At 39.5% G+C, this 23,853-nt stretch overlaps 2 protein-coding genes and 1 long non-coding RNA gene across 3 annotated transcripts in view; 1 reads left to right on the plus strand and 2 right to left on the minus strand.

Annotated features, from left to right (window-relative positions):
• The window catches only part of LOC121953310 (arf-GAP with GTPase, ANK repeat and PH domain-containing protein 1-like), a 25,146-nt gene extending 19,174 nt beyond the window's left edge, over window positions 1-5,972 (minus strand). The window contains exons 1-2 of the mRNA XM_042500322.2: window positions 4,215-5,972; window positions 2,440-3,668 (exon numbers count right to left, since the gene is read on the minus strand). Coding sequence (XP_042356256.2) covers window positions 2,440-3,583 — 1,144 coding nt within the window. The 5' untranslated portion in view covers window positions 3,584-3,668; window positions 4,215-5,972. The remainder of the gene's footprint in view (window positions 1-2,439; window positions 3,669-4,214) is intronic.
• The window catches only part of LOC121953315 (uncharacterized), a 26,155-nt gene extending 3,483 nt beyond the window's left edge, over window positions 1-22,672 (plus strand). The window contains exon 3 of the long non-coding RNA XR_015777959.1: window positions 22,184-22,672. This is a non-coding gene — a long non-coding RNA (uncharacterized LOC121953315). The remainder of the gene's footprint in view (window positions 1-22,183) is intronic.
• Window positions 6,070-22,810, minus strand: cdk4 (cyclin dependent kinase 4). The gene is made up of 8 exons (XM_042500309.2): window positions 22,671-22,810; window positions 13,451-13,685; window positions 13,226-13,361; window positions 12,912-13,079; window positions 12,161-12,270; window positions 9,314-9,364; window positions 9,090-9,225; window positions 6,070-7,112 (listed from the first exon to the last, which is right to left on the minus strand). Exons 2-8 carry the CDS (start codon window positions 13,675-13,677, stop codon window positions 7,023-7,025), a joined length of 918 nt encoding a protein of 305 aa, XP_042356243.1. The 5' UTR covers window positions 13,678-13,685; window positions 22,671-22,810; the 3' UTR covers window positions 6,070-7,022.
• Window positions 22,811-23,853: the final 1,043 nt, after the last annotated feature.

Raw genomic sequence — 23,853 nt, forward strand, 5'->3', positions numbered from 1 at the left:
AAGAGCAATTTGACTTGCAACATTTTCACCCTCTTCACTACTAAAATGTACAGTGGAGCTGACAAAGAACAATCTGTTCTATTTTTTAAACTTTGTCTGCAAGATTAATGAAGCTAAAATACTGTTTGGTTTCAGTTTAGTTGTTTGTTTGTCATATTTTTGTCTTGTAAAAGTTGTTATTTACAGACCCCTTAGAGAAGAGAGAGCAGATTTTTAGAAATAGATCCAGCGTTTGTAAAGGAAGCTCGTTATCTTGACATTTAGATGATTCAGTGATCATTATGGACCTGTAATGATTACTCACAGTGTCAGTAACTCCTTTGATTCAAGCAATTGATTATTTGGTCTTCGAAATGTCAGAAAAAAGCGACAAAGGCCTTTGAAAATTTCCTGAAATCTGATGTTAAATTTACAAGTAGCTCAGCCCCATCATTCCAAAACACCCAAAATACTGACAACTGTCACACTACACAAGGAAAAGCAGCAAAGCTTAATGTCGGAGAAGACAGCTACAGAGAATGTTTGAAATTTTTGCTTAAAAATAACTTTAAGGGATTAACCAATTGTCAAAATAGTTATCGCGTAAACAACTCTTGATTAATGATGAATCTGAGTTCTGGTTTACCCCTTTGTGCTATGATGGAGTAAAATCTGACTATTGGCAAGATAAATGTCTCATAAATGTTATTTTAACAACTTGCCCCTTAATGCTTGCCACACTGATACATCAGATGTTGTGAAAGTTTGAAACTTGGATGATCCCCATATTGTTTTTCCATGGGCCTGTGTTGCATTTCAAACTTATTTTGTTACCCTGAGAATTAGTTTCAGATACATTGAGAGCTCAGGGCCGTAATGAAAGAGCAGAACATAAAAGGTCACCAAGAACTGATGTCTCAGACAGGCTTTCAGTCACATCAGTTGGACTTCAAAACTGCTACTTCTAACCCATCGTTTCACGAACACTGATGGGGTTGAGGCGAATATTCGAATTAAATGAGTATCGGTCCAGATAATGTAATTTTTATGTGTATCATAAGAGTAAAATGTGTCAGTATCTTCATTTGGGTAGCTTGGGTGGCTGCAAGCTCAATTCTGAGGCTGTTCTGTAAAATTCATCTAGTAAATAGCAATTATGGCATCCTCTGTTTAACCTATATCAATTAAAGGTTTAAATAACAACTTCAGATTAGGCCACACAAACGTTCAGTTTAAACCCCGCCCCTTCCGAGTATGCATACAGATAATTTAGTTGGTTAAGCAGATACCGATAATGGTGTACTTGCCTCTCCCTAGCTGTTCACCATTGAACAGCTCAATCAACACTTCATCTATGGAAACTACAGCAGCTCATTCTAACTGAAAATAACCACAGAAGACATTTAATTTGTTTAAGTGCTAAAGCCAATTCAAAACCACTCTGCTTGACAACAAGCATGATAAATTTATGCTCACCTGGTAATTGAATATCGTAACCATGTGCAGTTTATAGCAACTGAATAAAATGTTTAATGAATTAGAAGAGCATTAGAGCATTAGCAAGACTTAAGTGGGAGCATATTTTTAGGTTTAGGTTCACACAGCTCCAGAGGGGGCAATGTGAATGACAATAAATATGTAATCCTGTGTAATCACTTAAGTATAATCGTAGTCGCTTCATCTCAGCCCAAGTGAGCACCAGTGGGGAAAGTGACCAGATCACAGACACCAAATTCTCACAAAGAAGCTTCCTATCTCTTCTATAATGTTGTACGAGTGTTTTTCTGTTGGTTCATGGTCCATTTACGTTCTGGTCTTTAAATTTGATTTCCATTTCAAAATTCAAAAATTATAAATGAAAACCAAGCTATTAGTTTCATTACTCTTCCCTTTTTTTTGCTCCAAAAAAAAAATAAAACAAAAGCAAAGTCGTTTTTTTCATTTCCTGAAACCAGGAGCTGTCCTGGGTAAGGAAACAGACAAACAAAAAAAAAACTGTTCAATGCATGGGCGCCAAAATCAAATTAGTATACTTAGCATGAGAAATGAAGAGTTTTTACCCAGGACAACTTCCAGTTTCAGGAAAAAAAACCCCAGTTTTTCATCTTTGTTTTCTTGGTATTTTATTTATTTTTAGATAGGAGAAAATTAAAATTCAGTAGCATTTCTATTCAGTAAATTCCATTTATGACCCTGAAAACTGAAAATGTTTTCCATTTTTGGATTTTGAAATGAAAATCAAATAACTATTTGTTTTTTTGATTTTTCATTTCGGTTTCTGAAGGAAAATTCAAAGACCAAAATATACACGGACCGTTAATGTGATATACCACCCTCTTTGATATCATTCTCCTCTTTATTTTGTAGGAATGTGCGGTTCATAATCAAAAAGAAAAAATGTATGACAGAAATGTTCGATGGAGAGCCTGTCAGTGCAGTAGATGCTTGATGTGGCCTTACCTTCTTCCTCACTGGAGCCCCTCTCCACAGCTGGATAGAGAGGAGGTGCCGTGCTGACGCTGGCTGTCGCACTTTTGGTGAAAATGCCACTAATGAACTTGAGCATCTTTCGGTCGCGGGGAGGAGCCCGTTGGATTGTTCCTCCCTGGCCCTCCTTTCCCTTCTTCAGGTCCTCCGAGGGAGAATGTAGGTCGCTGTTGTCCAGAGTACGACTTGTACCTTTTCTTTGAGGCCTGGATGTGTCGGTGGCAGGAGGTGCAGGCAAGGAAATAGAGACGGTCTTATATCTCTCCCCCTGAGGGCTATCTCTTGTCATTACGCCTGAAAATCCTCCGCTCATAGGCACTCCGGGGCGGATGAGCGTGCCCCTGCCGTCGCTGTCGGCCCAGGACGCCCTGTAAGGCCCCAGAGTTGTAGCTGCCATTAACGGGGACTGGTCCCCGAACCGGTTATCCCTTCGATCCAAAGTCCTAGCAGAGTGATACAGGCTTGCATTGGCTTCTCTGAGTTCCCTCCATGCAGTGTTGCCTCCTGCATGTGACCTCATCAGGACTTCAGGACGCTGGCTGACCTGTGGCGGTGGCGGGGGGATGGAAAAAGGGAGGCTGCAACGTGATCGACTGCTCAGGTCTGCTCCATTTTCACCTTTAAGGAACAGCATGGGGGGCTCTCTGTAGAGCTCTGTCTTGGGGCGCATGGCATCTGAGCGAGGCCCCTCTCTGCGCACAGTTCCCTCAGAGGTAGTTCCTCCGTACACTTTGACCATTTGCCGAGCAGGTGGATGGACGAAAGAAGTGTCTTTGCTTTTACCAACTGGTACAAGGTCTTTTTGGTGTCCGTGAGTTTCCCTCCTCTCAGGTTTCCCCCAGTTCTCAACGGGGCTGCCATACTTGCCATACTGCACCTGTTCCACTTCTTCTCCCACCTGTGTGTTTTCTTTTTCCTCCACTTGTTCACACACAGGTTCTTCCTCCTTTTCAGGGACATTGCTTACCTCCTCCTCCTCCTTCTTCGGGCTCCCTTCCCCCTCTGGAAGAGCCTCCCTCTGGTTCTCTGCTACATCCTCTGGCACAGCCTCAACCTTCACCAGAGTGAGGGAAATGAGGTAGGTGGTGCGTCTCTGTGGGTTGCCTGCCTTGCTCATTGGGACAGCAGACTTCAACACAGTGGCACCTGCTCTCTTGACCTAGCCAGACCTGCCCGCCTCAGTCATGGCAACCGGAACGAGACTGGAGCAGAGGAGAAAGAAAAGATCAAACACAGACACCTGATCAAACCTTGCGCGGCTGATTATGTTTGATATCCAGCCTGTGCACTTGACAGGAATCCAAGTTTGCTTTTTTTTAATGAAGACATGAATAGTCAGAGGGGGGAAAAAGAGCAATGCTTCGAATTGCAAATTTGCAGAATATATTTAAAAGGCTGACCCAGTGGTGAAACAAGTCTAGACTGTTTTTTAATGCCTCCATTAATCCTCCTCAATGCACAGTGATAGTACCGGTCTCTACCACTGATTCATTCATAATCCTTCCCTCTCTTTGCTTTGCTTTCCCTCTTAAACTCATTTATTCTGAGCAAATCTGACAAGTAGACACACGGACAGCTATAAGGAGACATTTCTTTTCACTGTGTCCCAGCCTCTGATTTCAGCCTGGAATTATGCAACAGCCAATGCATTCGCTTGATCCATTTCTTGACTAGGGACTGAAAATGAATACCGGCTGAATAATGCCACCTTACTACAGTGTGTGTCTTGGCGTTTGCTTATATCGTACCTTCATTTTTCCTGAAGAATATCCATCACACAGTCCCTGGTATGTTTGATTTGATGAATTTATCTTGCCATCAGATTCATATCACACATCAAACAAGGCTGCCAAAAAAAGATCTCTCAGCTGATGAGTCCAAGAAAACAGGTGAAAGAGAACAGTGTGCAAAAACATCAAAATGGGAATCATTCACTTGTCACGAAGCGTCTGGCAGCTAGAGCCTCCATTCGACAATGTCATACATAAAATTATGTATGCACGGTGTGGAGGGTCACTGGGAGATGCTGAAAAAAACATCTGTTGTTATGTCTTCAGATTTTTTTTTCTTTTTTTTTTTTTTTAAAGAGATGAAGTAACCAGGTTTAAGCGACCCAAGCAGTTCTTCCTTTTGCCCGTATCCCTCCTCTGGAGAGCAGCTCCTCTCGGTCACCGCATCCTCTCCTCCGAGTGCCTCATCCAATTAGCAAGTCAATAAAATGTGTCTGTGAGGCAGAGGAAGCCCACCAGCTCACCACAGCCCCTCCTCCTTTTTTTCTCCTCTTCTTCTCGCTGCCACAGAGCCTTGCAGCCCCCTGCTAGCCCGCTGTTAGCCTGCCGCACAAGCAGCTCCACACTGGATCCAGCTCAGGCAAACAGGCAGGGGATGAGAGGCTTGCAGCGAGGTGCTGGTGGTGGTGGTCCTTGCCAGCGCGCGTCAGATTTTTATCTGTATCGACACAACAAAAGAGAGAGACAGGAGGGAGAGAGAAAAAAAGCCTCAACTCTGCTCTGCCAGTGCATCTGCTCTGTCTCCAGCTCCGTCTCTCCCCTCTCCTCTTCCAAAGCAATTTATGGGCAGCTCCTGCTCTCTCTCCCTGCCTCACTGTCTGTCCCCTCTAAGAGAGAAAGCGAGGATGCACAGGATGAATCTGGATGTCTAAACATGATTGCAATAGGGAATAAAATAGAAAAAAGACATTAAGGAGAATAAAAATGATTAGGAAGCAGAACTGATTTAAGTAGCGTGTAATTGAATTACATGGAGATACTAATTTGTCTGCAGGTGATGAGGTAGGACAGTAAAGGATTAAGAAAAAAGACAAAAAGAAAATGTTTTTTCTTTCTGTTTTAGGGGAAAGAAAAATGCACAAAATAGCTCTTAAAAATATTTCTTTTTCACTACACAATCAGGTGGGGCAGGGATGTTGGGGATTTTGCAGTTTTAGTTAAAGCTGAACTTTGGACCATGGGAAGTACTACTTAGTATTTTCTGTGGCTGTGTGGTGAGCTTTATAAAGGCGAACTTTGCTGATTTCTCCCCTGCTCCGTGTCATCCCAGTGTGTGCAGATGAACTGTGTTTGGCTTCCCCCCCGTGCAGCGAGTGCCTGGAACTCCCTGACCATTTGCCGGCTGAGGTCTGCTAGGTGACACAAAATGTGGCCAACCTCGAAGACGCCACTTGATGGCAGATGGGCGGGGAGGTCTGGGCTCTCGTGGCACATGGGGAAGCCAAACACAGTTGGTCTACACATACCGCCCACACTGTGATGACACAGAGCTGGCAGAAAATCGGCAAAGTTTCCCTCAAAGTTTGAGAACATAACCTGTTATGATGATATCAGGGATTGGACTTGAAGGCTACACATAGATCCATACACACATACATAGGACACTATCGAGTTGCATTATGGGAAGTGTGGTATTGAATGTTTATGAAGCTTGGCCTAAAATACTGTTTTTAGTTTTTTTAACATCCGTCTCTTGCAAGTCCCCCAGCTTAATGGAAATGAAATACTAAATTGTTTAGTCACCCATGTGTGACACACAAAAAATTCACCCACAAAAAATAAAAGAAAAACATTGCTCACTTATATAGGCAGCCACATTTAATAACTGTTTATTCAGTCAATATTAGAAGACAACAACAGCATAGTGAGGCTAACTTTTATTTTTGTTAGTATTAATATAACTATTTTTCACAAAATATCTCAGTTTTTATAGAATCACATTTATTCATTTTCTATGGACTGCCATCTGCATAATAATGCACAAATGAAGTTTGAATGTGATTTTTTTTATTCATTTGTGGTTGCAATGCTGGTTGATTTCAAATGGTTTTAGCAAACAGACAAAAACTGTTAAAAATGAAAAAGTCTAACCCTTCAGTTCTCCAATAAAATAAACTGTTTATGACTGTATTTAAGGGCAATACCAGTATTTTGATGTGTGTTTATCTTGTGCGTTTTTCTTCTGGTTCTATTCTTTCATTTCCTCATGATTTCCATAAAACCTATGGTCTTATTGTTCTGTTAGTATGATAAATATGAACACAAATACAGTAAGATCACTGACGGCTGGCAGTTCTAACCCCGAGGTGCCACTTCTGTCAGACTTTGTTCAGCTCATAACGAGAAAAGGTGGCATCTCTGCTTCCCTCTGTTTAAACACCGTACAAAAGTTACAAGAGCAACATTTCAGAGGAGATGACAGACGTTTCTGTGCATCAGTCCCTGCGGACGAAGCTGAGACTTAAATCAAACATCAACAACACTGGTACTGTCCTTGAAGACACGACATGTTAACATCATTAATTGTGACGTCGGAAAACATGCCAGTGATCCTTCGGTTCACTCCTCTTCTGTTTTTTTTTTTTTTTAAATTCCATTTCTCAGGCTTTAATCCTTTTTTGATGTAGGAGTAACAAAAAAAAATCCCAAAGCACAACCCAGACATCTTGAAAGGCTATGCACTGAATGAAATTTAAATCCTTTATGGTTAGGCCAGGTCTAAACTTAGACACTGTAACCTCTCGCCACATGTTTCACTGCACCATTTCAAGTCAATGTCTCCTCGTCCTGGAAATATGGATGCTCTAGGACACTCAGGGCAGATATTCGTTTCAAGGGGTCGAAGGTCAGCATTCTCTGTCGAAGAAAGAATAGCATGATATCAGAGCTGCGTCAGGTGTGAAAGAAATAGTTTGACATTTTGAGAAATTCTTTTATTCGCTCTCTTGCTGAGAATTGGACTAGGAGCTTGATGCCACTCTGTCTATGTCTTAGTTTAGCATGAAGATATGATACAGGAGGAAACAGCTAGCCCAGCTCTCCTCAAAAGTGACAAAACCTGTTTACCAGCACCTCTGACGGTCACTGATTAACACATTATATCTCATCTGTTCAAAATCAAAGATAAAAGACAATATGCCATTCATGCAGGGTTATGTGCTACACTATCTTTTGGCCAGGACCAGTTGCCAGGCAACCAGCGGAAAATGAAGGCAGTTACTGATCAAAAAAGAAGTGGAAAACACCAAAAATTAGCTAATATTGCTCATTAACTGTCTTTAGTTCTTCCGACTTAGTTATTTTAATTTCTTTGTTTTTAAATAAATTCTAGATTAAAATTGTGTTTCTAATTTTGCACTTACAGGGGAAGTTCTGTATTTTTTAAACCATAAAAACAAATTTTTGAAATTATTGGTCCGGCATTAAGAGAGAGCTGAAGCCGGCAGCAGCAAACAGGCTACAATGTAATCCTTTAGGGCAACTCTGGTGTCAATCTATGTCTGCTAAAAGTGCTTGTTTTTGACACTGACGGGCTCAGATTCTTAATTTAAGTGTCTGACAACATTATGGAAAGGATCAACTCTCTCCCACTGTGGAATAAAACACTTGAGTCTGAGACAGGTGTACATAAGGGGAAAAAAAGACTGCACAGTTGCAAATGAAAAAGGACATTTTTATAAGGAAACAGACACCTGTAAGTGTATATCTGACTAAACAGAAGAACCCTTATGCCTGTTTTTGTTTTCCTTTTGTGTCCTTTTGACTTGTGCAATTTTCTTTAAATAATGTTTTTTTCCCTCTTAAGAACTTTGATTGATAACTGAAAATGTTGAATAAGCATTGAATGTCCTGTTGTATGTGATCAATGTATAATCTTGATACTAAATACATGCAGTTTAACAAAAACATCATGGAAAGAATCCTTGTAGAGAAATGCAATGTTTTTCTTTATCTTTTATTTCATCAGGTCTGTTTGTTATTTGAGTAAAACAATTTAATTATTGCAGAAAGATGATATCAGAAGAGCAAAATTAATAAAATTAAAAAAAATGTAATTCTCTGTATGATCCTTTCCATAAGGTCAGACTTAAAATAACAATCTGTGGCTGCAAGTGGCACAAACAAGCACTTTAAGTGGAGGGTGCACATGAATGGCACCAACGCCCTGAAGGATCACATCGCAGCCTGTTTTTGTGGCTACAGCACTCTCACTCAGTGTTGGATCAATTTAAAAATTGTCTCTATTAGTCACTTAGACACAAAACCACAGGAAATAAGGTCCAGGTTAAAATACTGGTTTGTCTTTAACCCCATATTTTATTTAGAGAGGCAAAGTAAAATAAACCATCTACTTTAAAAGGCATTATTAAGTCAATGATTCAGTTCCAGAAAAGGAACATTTTGTTTTTCAGAGCAGTTGTTTAAACCAAATACTAATTCATTGGAAAAGTTGTGATTTTAGGTCTTTTTTTAAAGTCTTACCAGCACTATAACTTATAATGCAGAAAGAATACTTGTCAAGTCAAGTCAATTTTATTTATAGAGCCCATTATCACAAAACATGGTTTGTCAAGTTTAAACAGGACTGCTGTATGTCCTGCTCTCTCCTGTAGTTTGCCCAGCTGGATAAGTAACATTAATCATGATCATTACTAATACTGCACCACTGAAATTCTTGTGGTTTGTGTTTAACATCAGCAGACTCTGAGCAAAAGAGATTCTTCTGGAGTCTGAGGTTAATGATCTGTTACCGTCCTGATTTCAACTCTTTTAAACAATTACCAGGCAGGATGGGAACAGACGCTTAATTTCAAATTCTTGGCAAAGTCTTACCTGCAATAGTTGCGCCCCCTGCTCATTTATCTCAGGAACAAAGTCAGTGATTGGGCGAGGTAAGAGAGGGGGAAAGTGTTTTCTTGAGAGTGTGACATCAGTAGGCCACTCGTCCTCTAGTGGCAGGCCAATAACTCTGAAATAAAACAAAATTCTCAATGAAATAGACGTAATATACAAATCATGCAGTCAGGTGAATATCATGGAAACTAGGCGTTACTTACTCAAAAATTTTCCCAAGTTGGTCCACCTCTGATTCTCCGCAGAACAAAGGTCTAAACAGACAGAAAGTTTGTTCCAAAGTTAATAGATTATGGCAGACATTAGGTCACATGTCGTTGCAACTCCTGTCTGTGCAGGAGGGCAAACAGTGACATGATGTTCTTTAGTCATATATTAATACAATGATTCGACTATACCGTTCATGATACTATTACTAAATCCTTATATCATTATCATAATTCTGCTGTTCACAAGGCAATTATTTTGAGGCATGAATCTCTTTACTAAATCTGACTGCCGTTTCATGCAATGTGTCATTTGTACCACTAGATGGTGCTGCAGTGTCTGTCCCTCAGCTAATCTGGGACAGATACTGCAAAGAAGACAAATGAGTGTTGAAAAGCTTTAATCACATCGTGACTTTTGCATGTAGAAACTATTTGTGGGCATGCCAATCATGTTTAAATACGCTGAAGCAGATCAAAATCTTTGAGCCGTCAGTGGGTTTGTTGTACGCATGATGCTGGTAACGCATCACTTCAAGATGTAAAGTTTAACTATGATATGCGTCAGAGTTCATTTATTGTAGATTTAATGTAAAGAAGGATTCAATAAATATGTGTATGTGCTAAAATTATTATGTGTGGCAAAGTTAAGCTGCTTTTCCCAATTTCACCTCCTGACAGTCTGGAGTTCCCAGATTTCCCCGGAGCCGCTGATAACCTCGTAATGTGATCCATTTCCAGATCAAATCTGAACCCTCCGCAAACTCATCACGGCTGCTCTAGTGCATGGATGTGTGATATGTCTGAGTTAAAATCTGGACACTCACATCCCCGGGTAAAGAGTGTAGCTTCTTTCATCAATGAGAGAATGAGTCTAAAGGTGGAGCAGACCTCCCTCTGCTAAGATTATCAACATATTATTGTGTAGCGTTTGATGTTCTGTTATGTCTGATAATATAGAGTTAGTATGTTTGGGACTATAAAAAGGAAAAGCTGTGTGTGCAGACCTTGCCCTTAAAAGTGCCATTCATGCATAGCTAATTTGTGTTCAGGAAATGTTTTTTAAAGAACAATATGTGGAAATATTTATATTTAACATATCTGCAAACAGTCCTTAGTCTCTGTATTTCATGTGCTGACTTGTAACACAGGACAGGACAAGAGTTTTGTCAATATTTAACCAAAGCCACAGTCCTTCCCTAACATAGTAACCTAAAACTAACAAAAAGACACTGCGCTTTGTACGTCCTACCCCCCCTCCTCAAGATTTAGATGCGGTATAATGAGGCCACACTCTGTGCGTTTACATGGTGTTAGAAAAAGTTGAAATATTGTGTTAGTCTGATTAAAACTGGATTGAACACACAGAGATACTTAAATTGGAAATCGAGCTCCTCTGTCATTTAAACACCTCAGTCGGACCTGAACTGGCCTGGGCATTCTACGCATGCTCCTGGTCGCCGGTGCCTCCCTCGGTGGTTAGGGACAGGGACTGTCGGTTATTTATGAGGGGGGAAGGGGTGGTGCAAAACGAGTCAGACAAGCACTGAGGAGGGACTTGTGTTTGAGTTTAACTTAGGTGAGGAACATACAACTTTAAATGATAGTATCTTATATTTATTTTTAATTCAAAGTTACACCCCAGCCGCTCCCCTCCTATGATAAATAAATGACAGACCCTTCGGGGCTTTGGGTCAGGTTTTGGTAGGGGTAACACATATTGACGGAGAACCAGTCTTTAACAAGGGCATGGAAGCTAAGCAATGCACAGCTTTGGATGGGGCCGCAGCAAAACATACTTTAGCCACCTAAAAAAATCAATATCAGATTAAGTTTACACTAGTTTGAGTAGTAGCTCCTCTTCACCTTAGACAACAGCTGATGGAGGCAGTGGGAGACCAACAACTCTGCCGTTCAGTAAAAGTAAAATGACTGCTTTAAAATAAATGAAAATTTTACTCTCTTTAGTTTTTCTTTATTCAGTCTAGTGTTTTTGTATCGGCTTTATATACCTCTAGGTAACGGCTGTTTTACAGCAAGGTGAAGTGATGAAAATACTGTAAAAAGGGCGTTTACTGATATTGAGTTTTTTAGGTGGCTTAAAACTAATCAATTAAGGCAGAGTTTGTTCAGCAGACTAATTATATGTGCGTGACTCAGCGGTTTTCTACCCTTAAGTAAATAAACATTGTGACTCGATCTTAAGCAACTAGCTGAGAGGTTGCATATCTCCACCTTCCATCAATAAATCGATTCTCCCCCACTGCCTGTAAACTGGGACAAGGCCAGTAGTGCCATTAAATGGCCTAATCAAGCCATACTCGTAGCTCCTCTTAACTGTGCATGTAAACATACTGGCTCTCGGGATTTGAAATAACATTAAAAGGAAACTGTCAGTTAACATCATCCAAGCAGCAGTTTCTCCCCAAAAACGTGTTTGGCAAAGCAAATTAGTAGTATATATGGATTTTGTAGGAGACATGGTTTTCAAAGTCTGAGCTAGCCTGAGGAATTATAGGAGAAACTAGAACTCACTTTGTAAGCACAAACCTCCACCTTGCAAAGGTACCTTCAGGATATATGTAATCGAATCTCTGCTACTTTGTAACTTAATCAGATCACCACCAAAATCTAATGCACTCTTTCTTTGCCCGAGGTGTCTTTTCTCATCCAATAACATCCAAAATCTGTTCATGTTACCTTTTTGAGAGGCACTTTTTTAAACCTAGATTTTAAATACTAACACAGGCGCGCATATCATGCTGTATTAAATCAAAACATATTGTTTATAACAAAACAGATAAACATAAATATATATACAGTGCCACTATTCTGCTGACTCACTTGCGTCTGAACATCTCGGCAAAGATGCAGCCGGTGCTCCAGATATCCACAGGTGTGGCGTAACTGGACTGCAGCAGAACCTCCGGGGGTCGGTACCACAGCGTCACCACCTGGGACACACAAACATGAAGGTCATCAACAGTATGAAAATATTTAAACGCAAGTGAAAGAAAACAAACGTATGACCAAAACAAACTTATTATGACATTGAGTTAAAAGTGAAACAAAGAACTGTACTCTTTTGCAAACTTCAGCTTGTCAGCAACAAAGAACTTGTTTTATTTACATGTCTGGCTCTGTTGATCATTTTTCAAAGTTTAATCTTAAAACAGTAGCTATAAATATCAAGTCATAAGCTGCACTATGTGTTTAGTGCCTATTAGCTAATGTTAACATGCTAATAGGCAAAACTGAGATGTGTTCGACTTCTCTACATTAACTTCCACATTCATGCTATGTTTTTTACCCAGTCATTTTTGGAATTTTTAATAAGCTACCATGTACATGTCCTTAATGCCTGCGCTGCATTGTAACATGTCTTGCATTCACAAAGTTAATGATTAGCATCATGTTACATGTTAGACACCGAATGCATCGTCAGTGAGGAACATGTAAAAAGATCAGTGTGATAGATTGGTTATCTCGACTACATCTTCAGTGGCTTGAGGTCTGTTTTTTTTGCGCAACTGAAAAAAATGCAATGCTTTGGAAAAAGCTGTATGCGACACAATTACTAACGGTGTAGTCTTACCACAGGAGTGAGGGCCATGTGGCAGCTGTATATCCTGGCCAACCCAAAGTCAGCCAGCTTCACCTGGCCCTGGCTGGTTACCAGAATATTCTCTGGTTTCAGGTCTCGGTGCATCACGCGATTTGAGTGAAGGAATGCAAGACCACACAGCAACTGTCTCATCAGGTCCTGCAGAAACACACACAGGAGTATTTCAAGTGGAGCTAAATATTTTAACAGAGATTGAAAAATCCCACGCCATACAGTTTGCTTCCCTCTAATCATTTTGTCAGATTTTGCTGTTTAGTTTTGATGTCGATTCAGTTAGTTCTCACCTTAATGCGGCTGGGGGATAGTCCTGGAGCAGGGGCTTTCTCCAGGTATGTCTTTAGGTCTTGGTCCACATGTTCAAACACCAGCGTGACTTTAGTCTCCTGGTCTGACCTCTGGGTGGCACATACATCCATGAGCCTGCATGCACAATAAAAACAGTTACTCCCGTGAGAGGTGCTCACAGTGACATAGTTGTAGACGCCACAACATGTTTATAGCTGTCTCACCTGACCACATTGGGGTGATCAAACTGTTCCAGCCTTCTCAGCAGAGCCACCTCTCTGACTGTGGAGACCGGGAGGCCATTTTGGTCCGTCTGGACACGCACACTCTTCAGAGCCACAAACTGCCCACTCTCTGTGTCTCGAGCCTTATAAACAGTCCCGTAAGCGCCTCCTCCGATCTCTGCCACTGGCTCATACTGGATACTGGTGCCGTGGGCCATGGCCATCATTAAACAGACTGAGAGACAAAGTATGACACAAATCAGATGCAAAAGATATTAATGCTGTTAATTACAATAATGAGATGATGAAAAGTGATAAAGAATGTTTATCAGTTATACTTTATTTCTGATCAAATAAAGACTTTTCTTATTCTAAGCAGCCCACTTGCCCTCTTAGATAAGAGAGAATGCTAACATGCTGAGGTTTAGCAGGTAATATCTACTAGGTTAACCACTTTCCCACCAAAATAAATGCATGCACGTTGGTTTTTCAAACACGAGTGAACCCACTGAATATAAGCGATTGACTGCATTTCCACTGCCACTGAGAACATGGCTGGAGTACACAAGTGTGCCTTTAAGTCAGCTTTTGTGTGTATGTGTGGGTTGTTTTGTTGGTGTGTCTGTGACAGGCAGGAGAACAGGTAAACAGTGGACAGCAGTAATAACAGGGGTCTTTGAAAACTTTTCAGGGGCTTTTTCTCTTTTTATATGTATTACTTGGTCAGTCTCTTTTTCGGTGCAGACTAACTTGGATTGGTGTGTTATTGCTGCTTAGGAGGAGACAGAAGATAATTAGTGACAGTGCGTCACTGCATCTCGCCAGTTAAGGATCTGAAATTACCGCGTTCCTCCGGGTGTTGTGTTCCCATCAATGCCAGTCGGAGCCGCGGGTGATAAAAAGCCGTGTCTACAGCAAAGTCATTTGACCTGGGTGCGAATGCTGGTCATATACATTGTCACTGCATCAAAAAGCCAGCAGTTAGTGGGTGTTAGCAGGTTTTTTGTGCAGTGGGAATGAGGCTTTGGTTTAACGTGTTAGTATGCTAAGATTTTAGTGCTAAACACAAAATGCAGTTGTGGCTGACAGGAATATCATTAGTTTTGCAGGTAATTGGTTATAAACCAAAGTCAAGGACAAATTCAGCTTTTGACCTGATCATGGCACTAAATGAGGTCAGAGGATCACCAAAGTCATTACTATTCTTCCTGACAGAGGCATGAATTCCTGTACAAAAGTTCATGGCAAGACATCATACAACATAACTTACAGTATTTGTTGAGACATACTGTTTCATGGAACCAGTCAAGCTGCAGTTTACATCCATGTCCTTCCAAGACTCATTTAATATATGTGTGAAGATTAAAGGTAGATTAATATAAAGATTAAGATCAATTAAAAGTATAAAGTGTATTTTTTGGCAGAATATAAGTTATATCACCATGCAGACATGTATTTTTCCAGTGAAAGTGATTTACAATAAGAAACATGCTGTCATGGACATTTGTGACAAATTAAAAGTAATTTCCTGAGGGTGTTCTGGATACATTGTGTTCACAAGAATGAAATGGGTGAGCAGCGACCTCTACCTTTGACCAAAAAAATCTAATCAGTTATTATAGATTCCAATTCGACATTTGTGCCAAATTTGAAAAAGTACTCAGGATGCATCTTCTGGGAACCATGAATGTCTGTACAAAAGTTAACAGCAATCAATCCGATAGTTGTTGAGATATTTAAATTTGGACCAGCTGACAGACCGATATTGTTGTTAACAGATGGACTCTCCTAATTTGGACACAGATGTTAAAAATACATAAAAACTTAGACGAAAAAAAATATCATACTAAACCAGTGTAATGAACTCTCTGTATTGTAGTACTAAGAAGATGCATGTAAAATAAAAAGACTGCAGGATGCGTCAGCACGAGAAGAAGGGCTGCGGTAGTGTGGAGGAGAGCTTCATTCAGTGACCAGTCAGAGCAGCTGGTCATGTATGGAGCAGTAAACCTCTGACCCTCATTAGTGTTTAAAGAGAAGATATGGATGTGGTGCAGTCACTTAAGTTCTCAGTAACAGTTTGCATAACAACAAACCAATCTGTTGTAACACTGCGCTTAACAAAGGGGAACAAAGGCTGTTTTCTACTTTAGTAATTCGATTTGTAAAACACTGCTGCTTAGCACTGTCTACCAGTGAGCAGTAGTTTGAGCAGTGCTGTATACAGAGGAGGCAGCATCCAGAGGGGCATGCTGTAAAGCTCATCAACCTGGAGGACGTGCCAAGAAGCTGACTCGGCCATTCTGACTCTGTGCTGAATGTGCAACATTTGCAATTACACAAGTACTGTTGAGGACTGAAAAACTGTATCTAGATAAAACATCTGGATGGGAGGGTCTAATCCAGTGAGGTAAATACTTAGAAAAAAAAATCAAAGTACTTTATCACGGTGATACAAAATCCTGTAAATCAAATACTGTCTTGAAGCAGTCCTGCTCACTGATTTGTAACATTTCCCAGCACAACCACAGCTAATTAAACCATAGTTACGCTACAGCACTTTATCTCACAGTAGACACATTTCTTCTGTCTCATGGTATGTTTCATCATATTGCCCAACTCTATCATCTATATCAATTGAAGCAGAGTAAATTGGGTTTCATTTCCCTTGCAGGGGTCGATAAAATCCAGTTATAATCATCAGGGAGGTGAACATCTAACAAAATTAGGCTGCTATAAACACTAACAACTACATACTAAAATGTAAGCCATACTAAGATGTGAGCAGACATCTTCAAACCTGTATTATGAAACAGCATTCTTAAATACTCGATCCCGATTGGTTTGATTGTTTTTTTCTGAAGAGCAGGCATTTACCAAAACAAAAGTACCTGATGATTAAAACTAGTAAAAACGCTGAAAAAAGCAGTTTCTCATTAAAAAATCTGTATTTTTCTGACCCTCTAATCACAGGGAGCCTGCTAACTATGATTGCTGACACAAAAAATGAGAATCTTTGGAGCTAGTTTTTGGTTTGTCTGTTGTTTGTCTGTATCTGAGGACTATAGGACCTGCTCCCTGTGTAGATATAAACGGCTCATCCTAAGATAACAAAAAGACAATTCTTATTTTGAGGTGATTATACACCGAAGAAAGCATACTTATTATTATATTTTTGCCAATATATCCCACTAAATCCTACACGCTGCACCATTAACATTATATAGAGGCAGTAAGGGCTTTGCTCACACTTTCACCTTTCCAGTGGAAAAAGAGTGGTTGCTAATATAAAACCCTTCTCATTTTTCAGCCATTCTGGCAGCAGGAGTCAACTATGCTTGGAGGTAAATGCACAGCATTTTATGGCGAGTTGTGATGGCCTCTATCAGAGTGAAGCCTCATAAGAGCTCTCCAGGTACTTTGGGCGTATAGCACTGAAATGTGTGACATATTTTTAGACACATCCAAAGAGCAATTTTTTCAAATGCTCTTCTACATTCGCCAAATGTTTTATAATACACGAGCTACAGGACAAGGTCCCTGACCTCCTGAAAGAAGTCAAATGACTCACTCAATGAGATGCCATTTTAAAGCAAATACACTTGATGAAGGACATTTGGCAGCCACTCTGCCAGCACAGGAAGCACCTTCAACCGCTCAACCCCACACTGCTTTTCTGTCCCGGCCCCTCTAACTTTCCTCTGGCCTCCTCACCAAATCCATCTCTCAGCACACAAACACACAGAGAGAATCATCCCACCGCTTCCTTCCCTTTGTTCAAGACCCAATACAACGATCCCCTCCACCTACTCAGCATTGACACCTGTCACATTATGTCCTATTTAACAGTTTCAGTTCAGTGCTCCTCTGCTTCCTCCTATTGCTGCTGCCTTCAGGGTTTTTCCAGTACAGTTCATTAGATCAGGATCTGTGACACTAAGTTCAGCATGTCAACGCTCATTATTCTAAAGACAGAGCAGGGCGGCAGCATCATCTTCACAGCCTCGTGCCCGCTCTAAGGTTAGAGGTGGTTGGCTCATAAACTGCTGTGCCTGCTTGTAGGTCCTCTTTATTTAACTATGTCTTTGTAAATGAGGGACATCTGCCTCTGTGACTGATGTGTTGGTGTGAATTGAAACAAAGTTATTAAAGCTCTGACACCGCTGTTTTCAATGTTTTTTAGCCCAATGACCCATTAGCTCAAAGAGAGTCAGAGCATGGACCCCCTACTACATACATTGAAGAAAAGTGACTTCTACTCCAGATAATTCTCTGAATATTTTCAGGTCTCGTTTGCATTTGCCCGTAGCTGCTAAGTCAGCAGCAGTTGTGGCATGGCGGGGTGTGTTAGCCTCCCCTATTGCACTGTCGCCTGTGGTTTCTGAGGTGCACAGTGTGTTAGAATTTCTGGCTTGAAAAGTTATGAAGCAACCCATCGCTGTTGCCAAGAACGTCCATCTGTCCACTTCGCCATTATAAGTGGTGCACAGTGCTTTAGCATTAGCTTGCTAACAAGACTGCACAGGATTTTCTGGATAACAGCTACGGCCTGTCATAAATGACATGTATTGCAAATTAAATGTTAATATTCCTATATTCCCATATGTTCTGGTATTATTTATTTATTACTCACCGTTTACCATTACCTTCCCACTACAGTTTGATAAACATGAATATCATGATCCTGTTGCCTGTTCAAAGTTTTTATGTGATTTTGTGAGTCTTGGAGAGTATCTTAAATTTAGGTCCATGGAAATATCTTCGACTAACAAATAAGTCTATTAATCGCTTATTCAACTGACTTTGGTATTTGAAGGATCCTTAAAGTCACTTTTCAGCTTCTTCAATTTGAGGTTTTGACACTTTGCTTTTATTTAGTAAATTTCATTGTTTTTTTTAACTGTTGGTTTGACAAAATAGGGATTTGAATACATAACATTGGACTTGGGGAAATTGTCATTTTTCATGGCTTATTAAACATTTTACAGTACTGTTGTTGAAAATATACATTTATCGATGCATATTGTATCGATATAGTTGAAACAGCTTCAATGCTATTTTTCTGCAGTTATGATACACTAGTACCAGCTGCACTTTCTCACTCACTCTTGTTATTAATGTTTATTGCAGTCATCTTGCTGTTCTCTGCGGCTAACCAAGAAAGAAAAGTCATTGTCGTCACCTAGTTATATTTATCTTTTAATAAAAGTTCTGATATTATGCCCTCAGTGTCAGCTCCGTGGTATTTAAAATGCTAAAAATATCAATATTTTTCAAGTCATTGTATTACATTTAGAAATTCCAGTATCGTGACAACATTATTCTATAAACAACACACTGATTGTAATCCTCACCTCTTAATATGAATAAAAACCCTTAACTGCCAATAGAGAACCTTTCAGTCATGCTTTGCCAGTAGGTATAAACTATAATCACAGTGGACTTGTTAGGGCAGCCAGAGTGTGAAAGAGATGAAGGAGGGCTGCAGCTAAAATAGTTTCTGCAGGGGAGAGTGAGAAAAGTGCAGCAACAAAAGAGCAGAAACACAATCCACTGAAAGCTTAACACTTTAAGGAATTCATTATCTTTTGTACCAATCTCCTCATTTCCCAAAAGCCAGTACTCCAAAATTTTATGTTGTAAAGATATTTGAAAAAAATGTTGACAGCATGTTTGTACTGTAACTTTGTGGTACATGATTGCTTAATGAGCCCGGAAACGAAAAAAGATCAACGCAGAGTTACTTGGGAATGTTGTAATTTTGTATACGTGTCTTTTGGGGCTATTTAGATGATTTGATGAAATCATCGAGATGCAAATCTCACCACACAGCTGCAGTCAACTATTCTTACCATTCAGAACCCAACTTGTACATATAGGGTTAATTATGTCTCATGATATTCAGTGAAGTGCAACTATTGCAACAATACTAAATAAAATACTCAATTATATACTTGTAAAAGTGAACATAAAGTAACACGAAATAGAGATGTTACAGTCAAGGCTGTGAATATTCAGATCTGCTGCCAAACCACAAGTTCTGAAGTGGTCAGTATAAAGTGTAGTTAATAAGAGGAAGAGATGTTGCATTATGCATGTTGAACACACCACATTTCTTCCTCTTATGCAAAGAAAGTTGAGTCAGAGTGTCTGCGGACAAGAATCCGCCTGCATTCCTGTGTATCTGCAAGAAATACAAATTCCTGTCAACAAAATTCATGTCAGAACTGAGCTGAGAAACAGACTGCATATACAAGTCCTTCAAAATAAGACGAGTGACTTCTTTCATCAGAACAGAAATGTAAAAACAATCAACATCTATATTTCAGTGCAACATTGTTGCGTGTTAATTTTCAGATTTTCCCAATTTGACGCTACAAAAAGAAAAATACAGATTTTGTTTAATTCATACAGATTTGTTGCTGATCAACACAACTTCAAAATTCAGTACATTTTACTGTTCACAACAGCATTTTTCTGTTTTCTACAAATTGTCTTCTGGATAAATAAAGTTCTGCCTTCTCTCATTTTATTAGAGACAACTAGTGAACTATCACTGAACAACTGAAGTTCATTATAAAAACATTAAAATACAGAGAAACATGTATGTATGTCTGTCCGGTAAGATTTCGCTAACAACCCTGCAGAGATCTGAAATCATTAACCTTTAAATTATTCAAATGAAAAACAACATTTTTAAACAAATGCCAAACAAAACTATATGTCTATATTAGTTTGTTGCTAATTATTGGGTTTGATTTACTAGCTTTGCCATTTATATTGCATATACACACATATAAATACAATTTATAGTTAAAAATCCTTTAATAATATCATATTCATGTAGAACCAACTGTGCAACAGTTTTCAGGCAGCTATAAATGATGACAACAACACTGAACAAGAATTTGTGAGCAACACAATACTAGAACGGACCATAAAGTCTGCAAAATGTAAACAATTAAAACCAGAAATCAATTATCATCTAGTGGTAACAGGCAAGAACAATATGTCTGGGAAACAACCGCCAACAGAACAGAACTTAATAACATTTTTAGAATGGGATTAATTACCACCTATAACGAATAATTACTACTAACTATTTTTGTTGCTATAAAAGGCTTCTCCGATGTGTTTTTTTTGTATAGTTTGACGATACTAATATACTTTGGTGACTTTCTCAGAATGTTTTGGTATGATGTTACTATCAGGAATACATTTTGACAGCATTATGGGTCTTTCCGAGAGCCCATACAGTTATGACATCGTTCGTATGAGTTAGCACATTGTCACAGATGTTGGATGCCTCATAAAAACTAAAAAACTGATTTAGCAACTTTCCACTGAAGGCTATAGGCTGTGAGGCAACTGCTGTGGGAGGCAGCAGAGACACAGAGGGCCACTGAGAAAATACTTGACGCGGAGGAGAGAGGCCTGGTGGAAAAGGGTGAATGTGCAGGCCTGTACCGTCAAATGTCAAACTGCAGAAACTTACTCTCTCCATTCCTAATAGAGCTCAACAAACACGGTCTTTCCAGATGATTTTGTTTTCACTTCAAGTGAAAGTACAAAAGTATTAGCATTAAAATATATTTACATGATCAAAAGTTAATCTTTTTAGAATAACATATGAGATCTTATTGGATTATAATTATTCATGTTTTACTGTGTCATGCTTTAAAGGCCCAATGTGTAGGATTTAGTGGCATCTTTAACTGTGTTTCATCCATTAGGTTCTTGGGCTATTTATTATTATTTATTTATGAGGTCTATTTTAGTTAATATTATGTATTTTGTACGCTGCAGGACCTAGGTAACGAATTTAGTTCCTTAATGTTTTTAACATGTTTGAATGACAATAAATTGAAATTGAACTGATCCAGCACTGAGGTTGGAAACTGCAACCAACTGAAACTTCCTCCATGTGCTAAGCATGTAAGAGAACTATGGTGGCTGATGTGAAAATGCAAAAACTGAAATGGCCCTACCTAGAGCCAGTGTTTGGTTTTTCCATTCTGGGCTACTGTAGAAACATAGCGGACTTCATGGGTGAAGTCTCCTTACATAGATATAAATGGCTCTTTCTAGGGTAACAAAACCACAACTGTTCTTATTTTGAGGTGATTATAAACTAAAGAAAACATACCTAATATACTTCATCTGCTGGGTAGCTTGTCAATCTGTGAAACATATCTATATTATTACATCCCAATTCATTTGCTACATTTATATCACAAAGTATATTATATATTAGTTACGAGTATATTATATTTATTTAAGTTTAGCCTATTATTTGAGTAACTGTCGACTAAAATTATCAAATGAATTAAGTGTTACAAAAAGTACAATATGTGCCTGAAAGAATAAAGTAACAAAAAATAGGAAATACTGAGGAAGTACAGGTACTTTAAGATAGTTTCTTACAATTTTAGTGTCACAGTTCTAAACCACCACCACCATATATATGGGCTAAATTTTCTTGTTAATATGATATTGCTCTAAAGCTCTGCCATGTCTGCACCATCATCTGAGCACAAGGGGAGAAAAAAACAGAATAAAGCAGCTTGATATAAAACAGTTTTACTGTAGTTAGACCGCTTTTAGTCTTAAACTTTCTATTAATGAATGATCAGGCTGAATGTCGTGTTCATGCCAAACCTCTGCTCCTACAGGAAGTGCTCAGGCTCTAACATGACTTGTCACCCTAAAAACATCTCCCCGTTTCCTCCTCAGTGACAAACACCAGAGGAAACACAGAGGGGACAGATTTAAGCACATCATCTGGCGGTTTCACCTTTGTCTCACTACACTGAGGCCTCTAACAGCCGCTATCGATCACCAATCTGTCATGATCGATCATCGGCTCTAACTTCTCATTCATTTCATCCAGCCGGACACTGGAGGCCAGTAGGCGGAGGCAGAAACAGGCCAGGACACAGACGGAAAGCCCTGTGTCTGCCCCGACACGTGGTGCTCCTCCATAGCGCTCCTTTGTTAATTAAACAGGCATAAAAAAGTGGAACAACAAACAGGCCACGCGGACTTTTTCCCTCCTCACCTACATGTTCACTGACGTGGCGGAGGAAGACAGTAAAAAGTAGAGACAGATCACCGCCAGCAACTTCCATTTCCACATCTGTGCCACATTACATAAACTGACAAAGTGACACACATGAATAACACTCATGTAAACGACAGTCGAGACGCTGGCTGCACTCACCTCGGCTGTGTGTTTAGTGCGGCAGGTAAGCTTTACTTCAGCTTTATGAGGAGGACATGCTCACTAATGTGCCACGTATAAAGTCCTCCAGAAGCGGGTCCAGAGCGGCGGGTCGGGTCCGGGAGGCAGCTTTCAGCTCCAGCGGTGGATCTGAGGAGCTGAAGCCAATCAACAGATTATGATTTCGGCCTCCTCTGTTTTTTTCTTGCAGCCTGCACTCTTTTTGGGATTGTCGCTTCCTGTTGCTTCTGGCAACTCTTCAAGGAGGCGGGGCTAAAAATCTTCACAGCATTGTCATGTATGGAGACCTTAAAGCTCCACTGTGGCTCTTAAAGTTGTAATAATCGTATAATTAATGCTACAAAATGCTTTTATTCTTAAAGTTGTTGCGTGTTTTTATACATATAGAGAGAGCAGTTCTTTCGCCTGGTGTCATCTATCAAATATACTAGAAATAGACCTAAACACACCTATTATTTCAGCATGTAAAATGATCTCTTTTTAAAATTTTCTTCACACAAATAAAGTAGTCTATAAAATGCATAGTATTTTAAGGGAGTAAAAAAATCGTATCAATAAAGAAATAAAAAGCTGAATCAAAGATATTAGGGACTGTTCATTATTTATAGCCCCTTTGTCATAGCACAAAAAAGCCCAAAATACCTAACATCTGGATTTGTATGTAATGGATAAGGTTACAGTTGGCATTTACACCTGCATCAAATGACTCTATAGTCATGGGTATTCATCGCTCCGATTCAGTGATGAAAATACAACATCTGGATGGGCGCGCTAATTTTAGCTCCTTTATTGGCCAGACTCAATAATGCCGCACCACAAAAAAAAGGCCTACCGTCCATCTCCGCCCAAGCAGCGCTCAAACATCATTTCAAATTAGTCTTCACTCAGTTTTAAAGAGCGACTGGATTAGTAAAAGACATTAAAAAAAAATCCCTAATCCTACCACAACATTTTCACTGGCCTGCTTTTTACTGTTTACGAACTACTTTACTGTTTTTTGGCCTGTCCCTGACTTCAAACATGGCTCACAAAAGAAAAACAGACAGGCATACTCATCTATTCAAATGCCTTATTTCAGATCTTGTTTTAATCAAGTTTAATTGTTTTTAATTACAATTTCTACACCTTACCATTTTGTTTTCCTGCATTTCTACTTTTAGCT

The sequence above is a fragment of the Plectropomus leopardus genome, chromosome 2, assembly GCF_026936395.1.
Source record: "Plectropomus leopardus strain MGB_pleo_1.0 chromosome 2, ASM2693639v1, whole genome shotgun sequence".
NCBI lineage: Eukaryota > Metazoa > Chordata > Actinopteri > Perciformes > Serranidae > Plectropomus > Plectropomus leopardus.

Bases quoted from the DNA above. Each gene is read 5' to 3' on its own strand.
- cdk4 (XM_042500309.2), bottom strand. From the start codon at position 13,677: ATGATGGCCATGGCCCACGGCACCAGTATCCAGTATGAGCCAGTGGCA. The intron at 12,271-12,911 runs GTAAGACTACAC...TGTGTGTCCCAG, and splicing joins ACATGGCCCTCACTCCTGTG to GTGGTGACGCTGTGGTACCG. The intron at 9,365-12,160 runs GTGAGTCAGCAG...CTGTCTGTTTAG, and splicing joins GCCGAGATGTTCAGACGCAA to ACCTTTGTTCTGCGGAGAAT.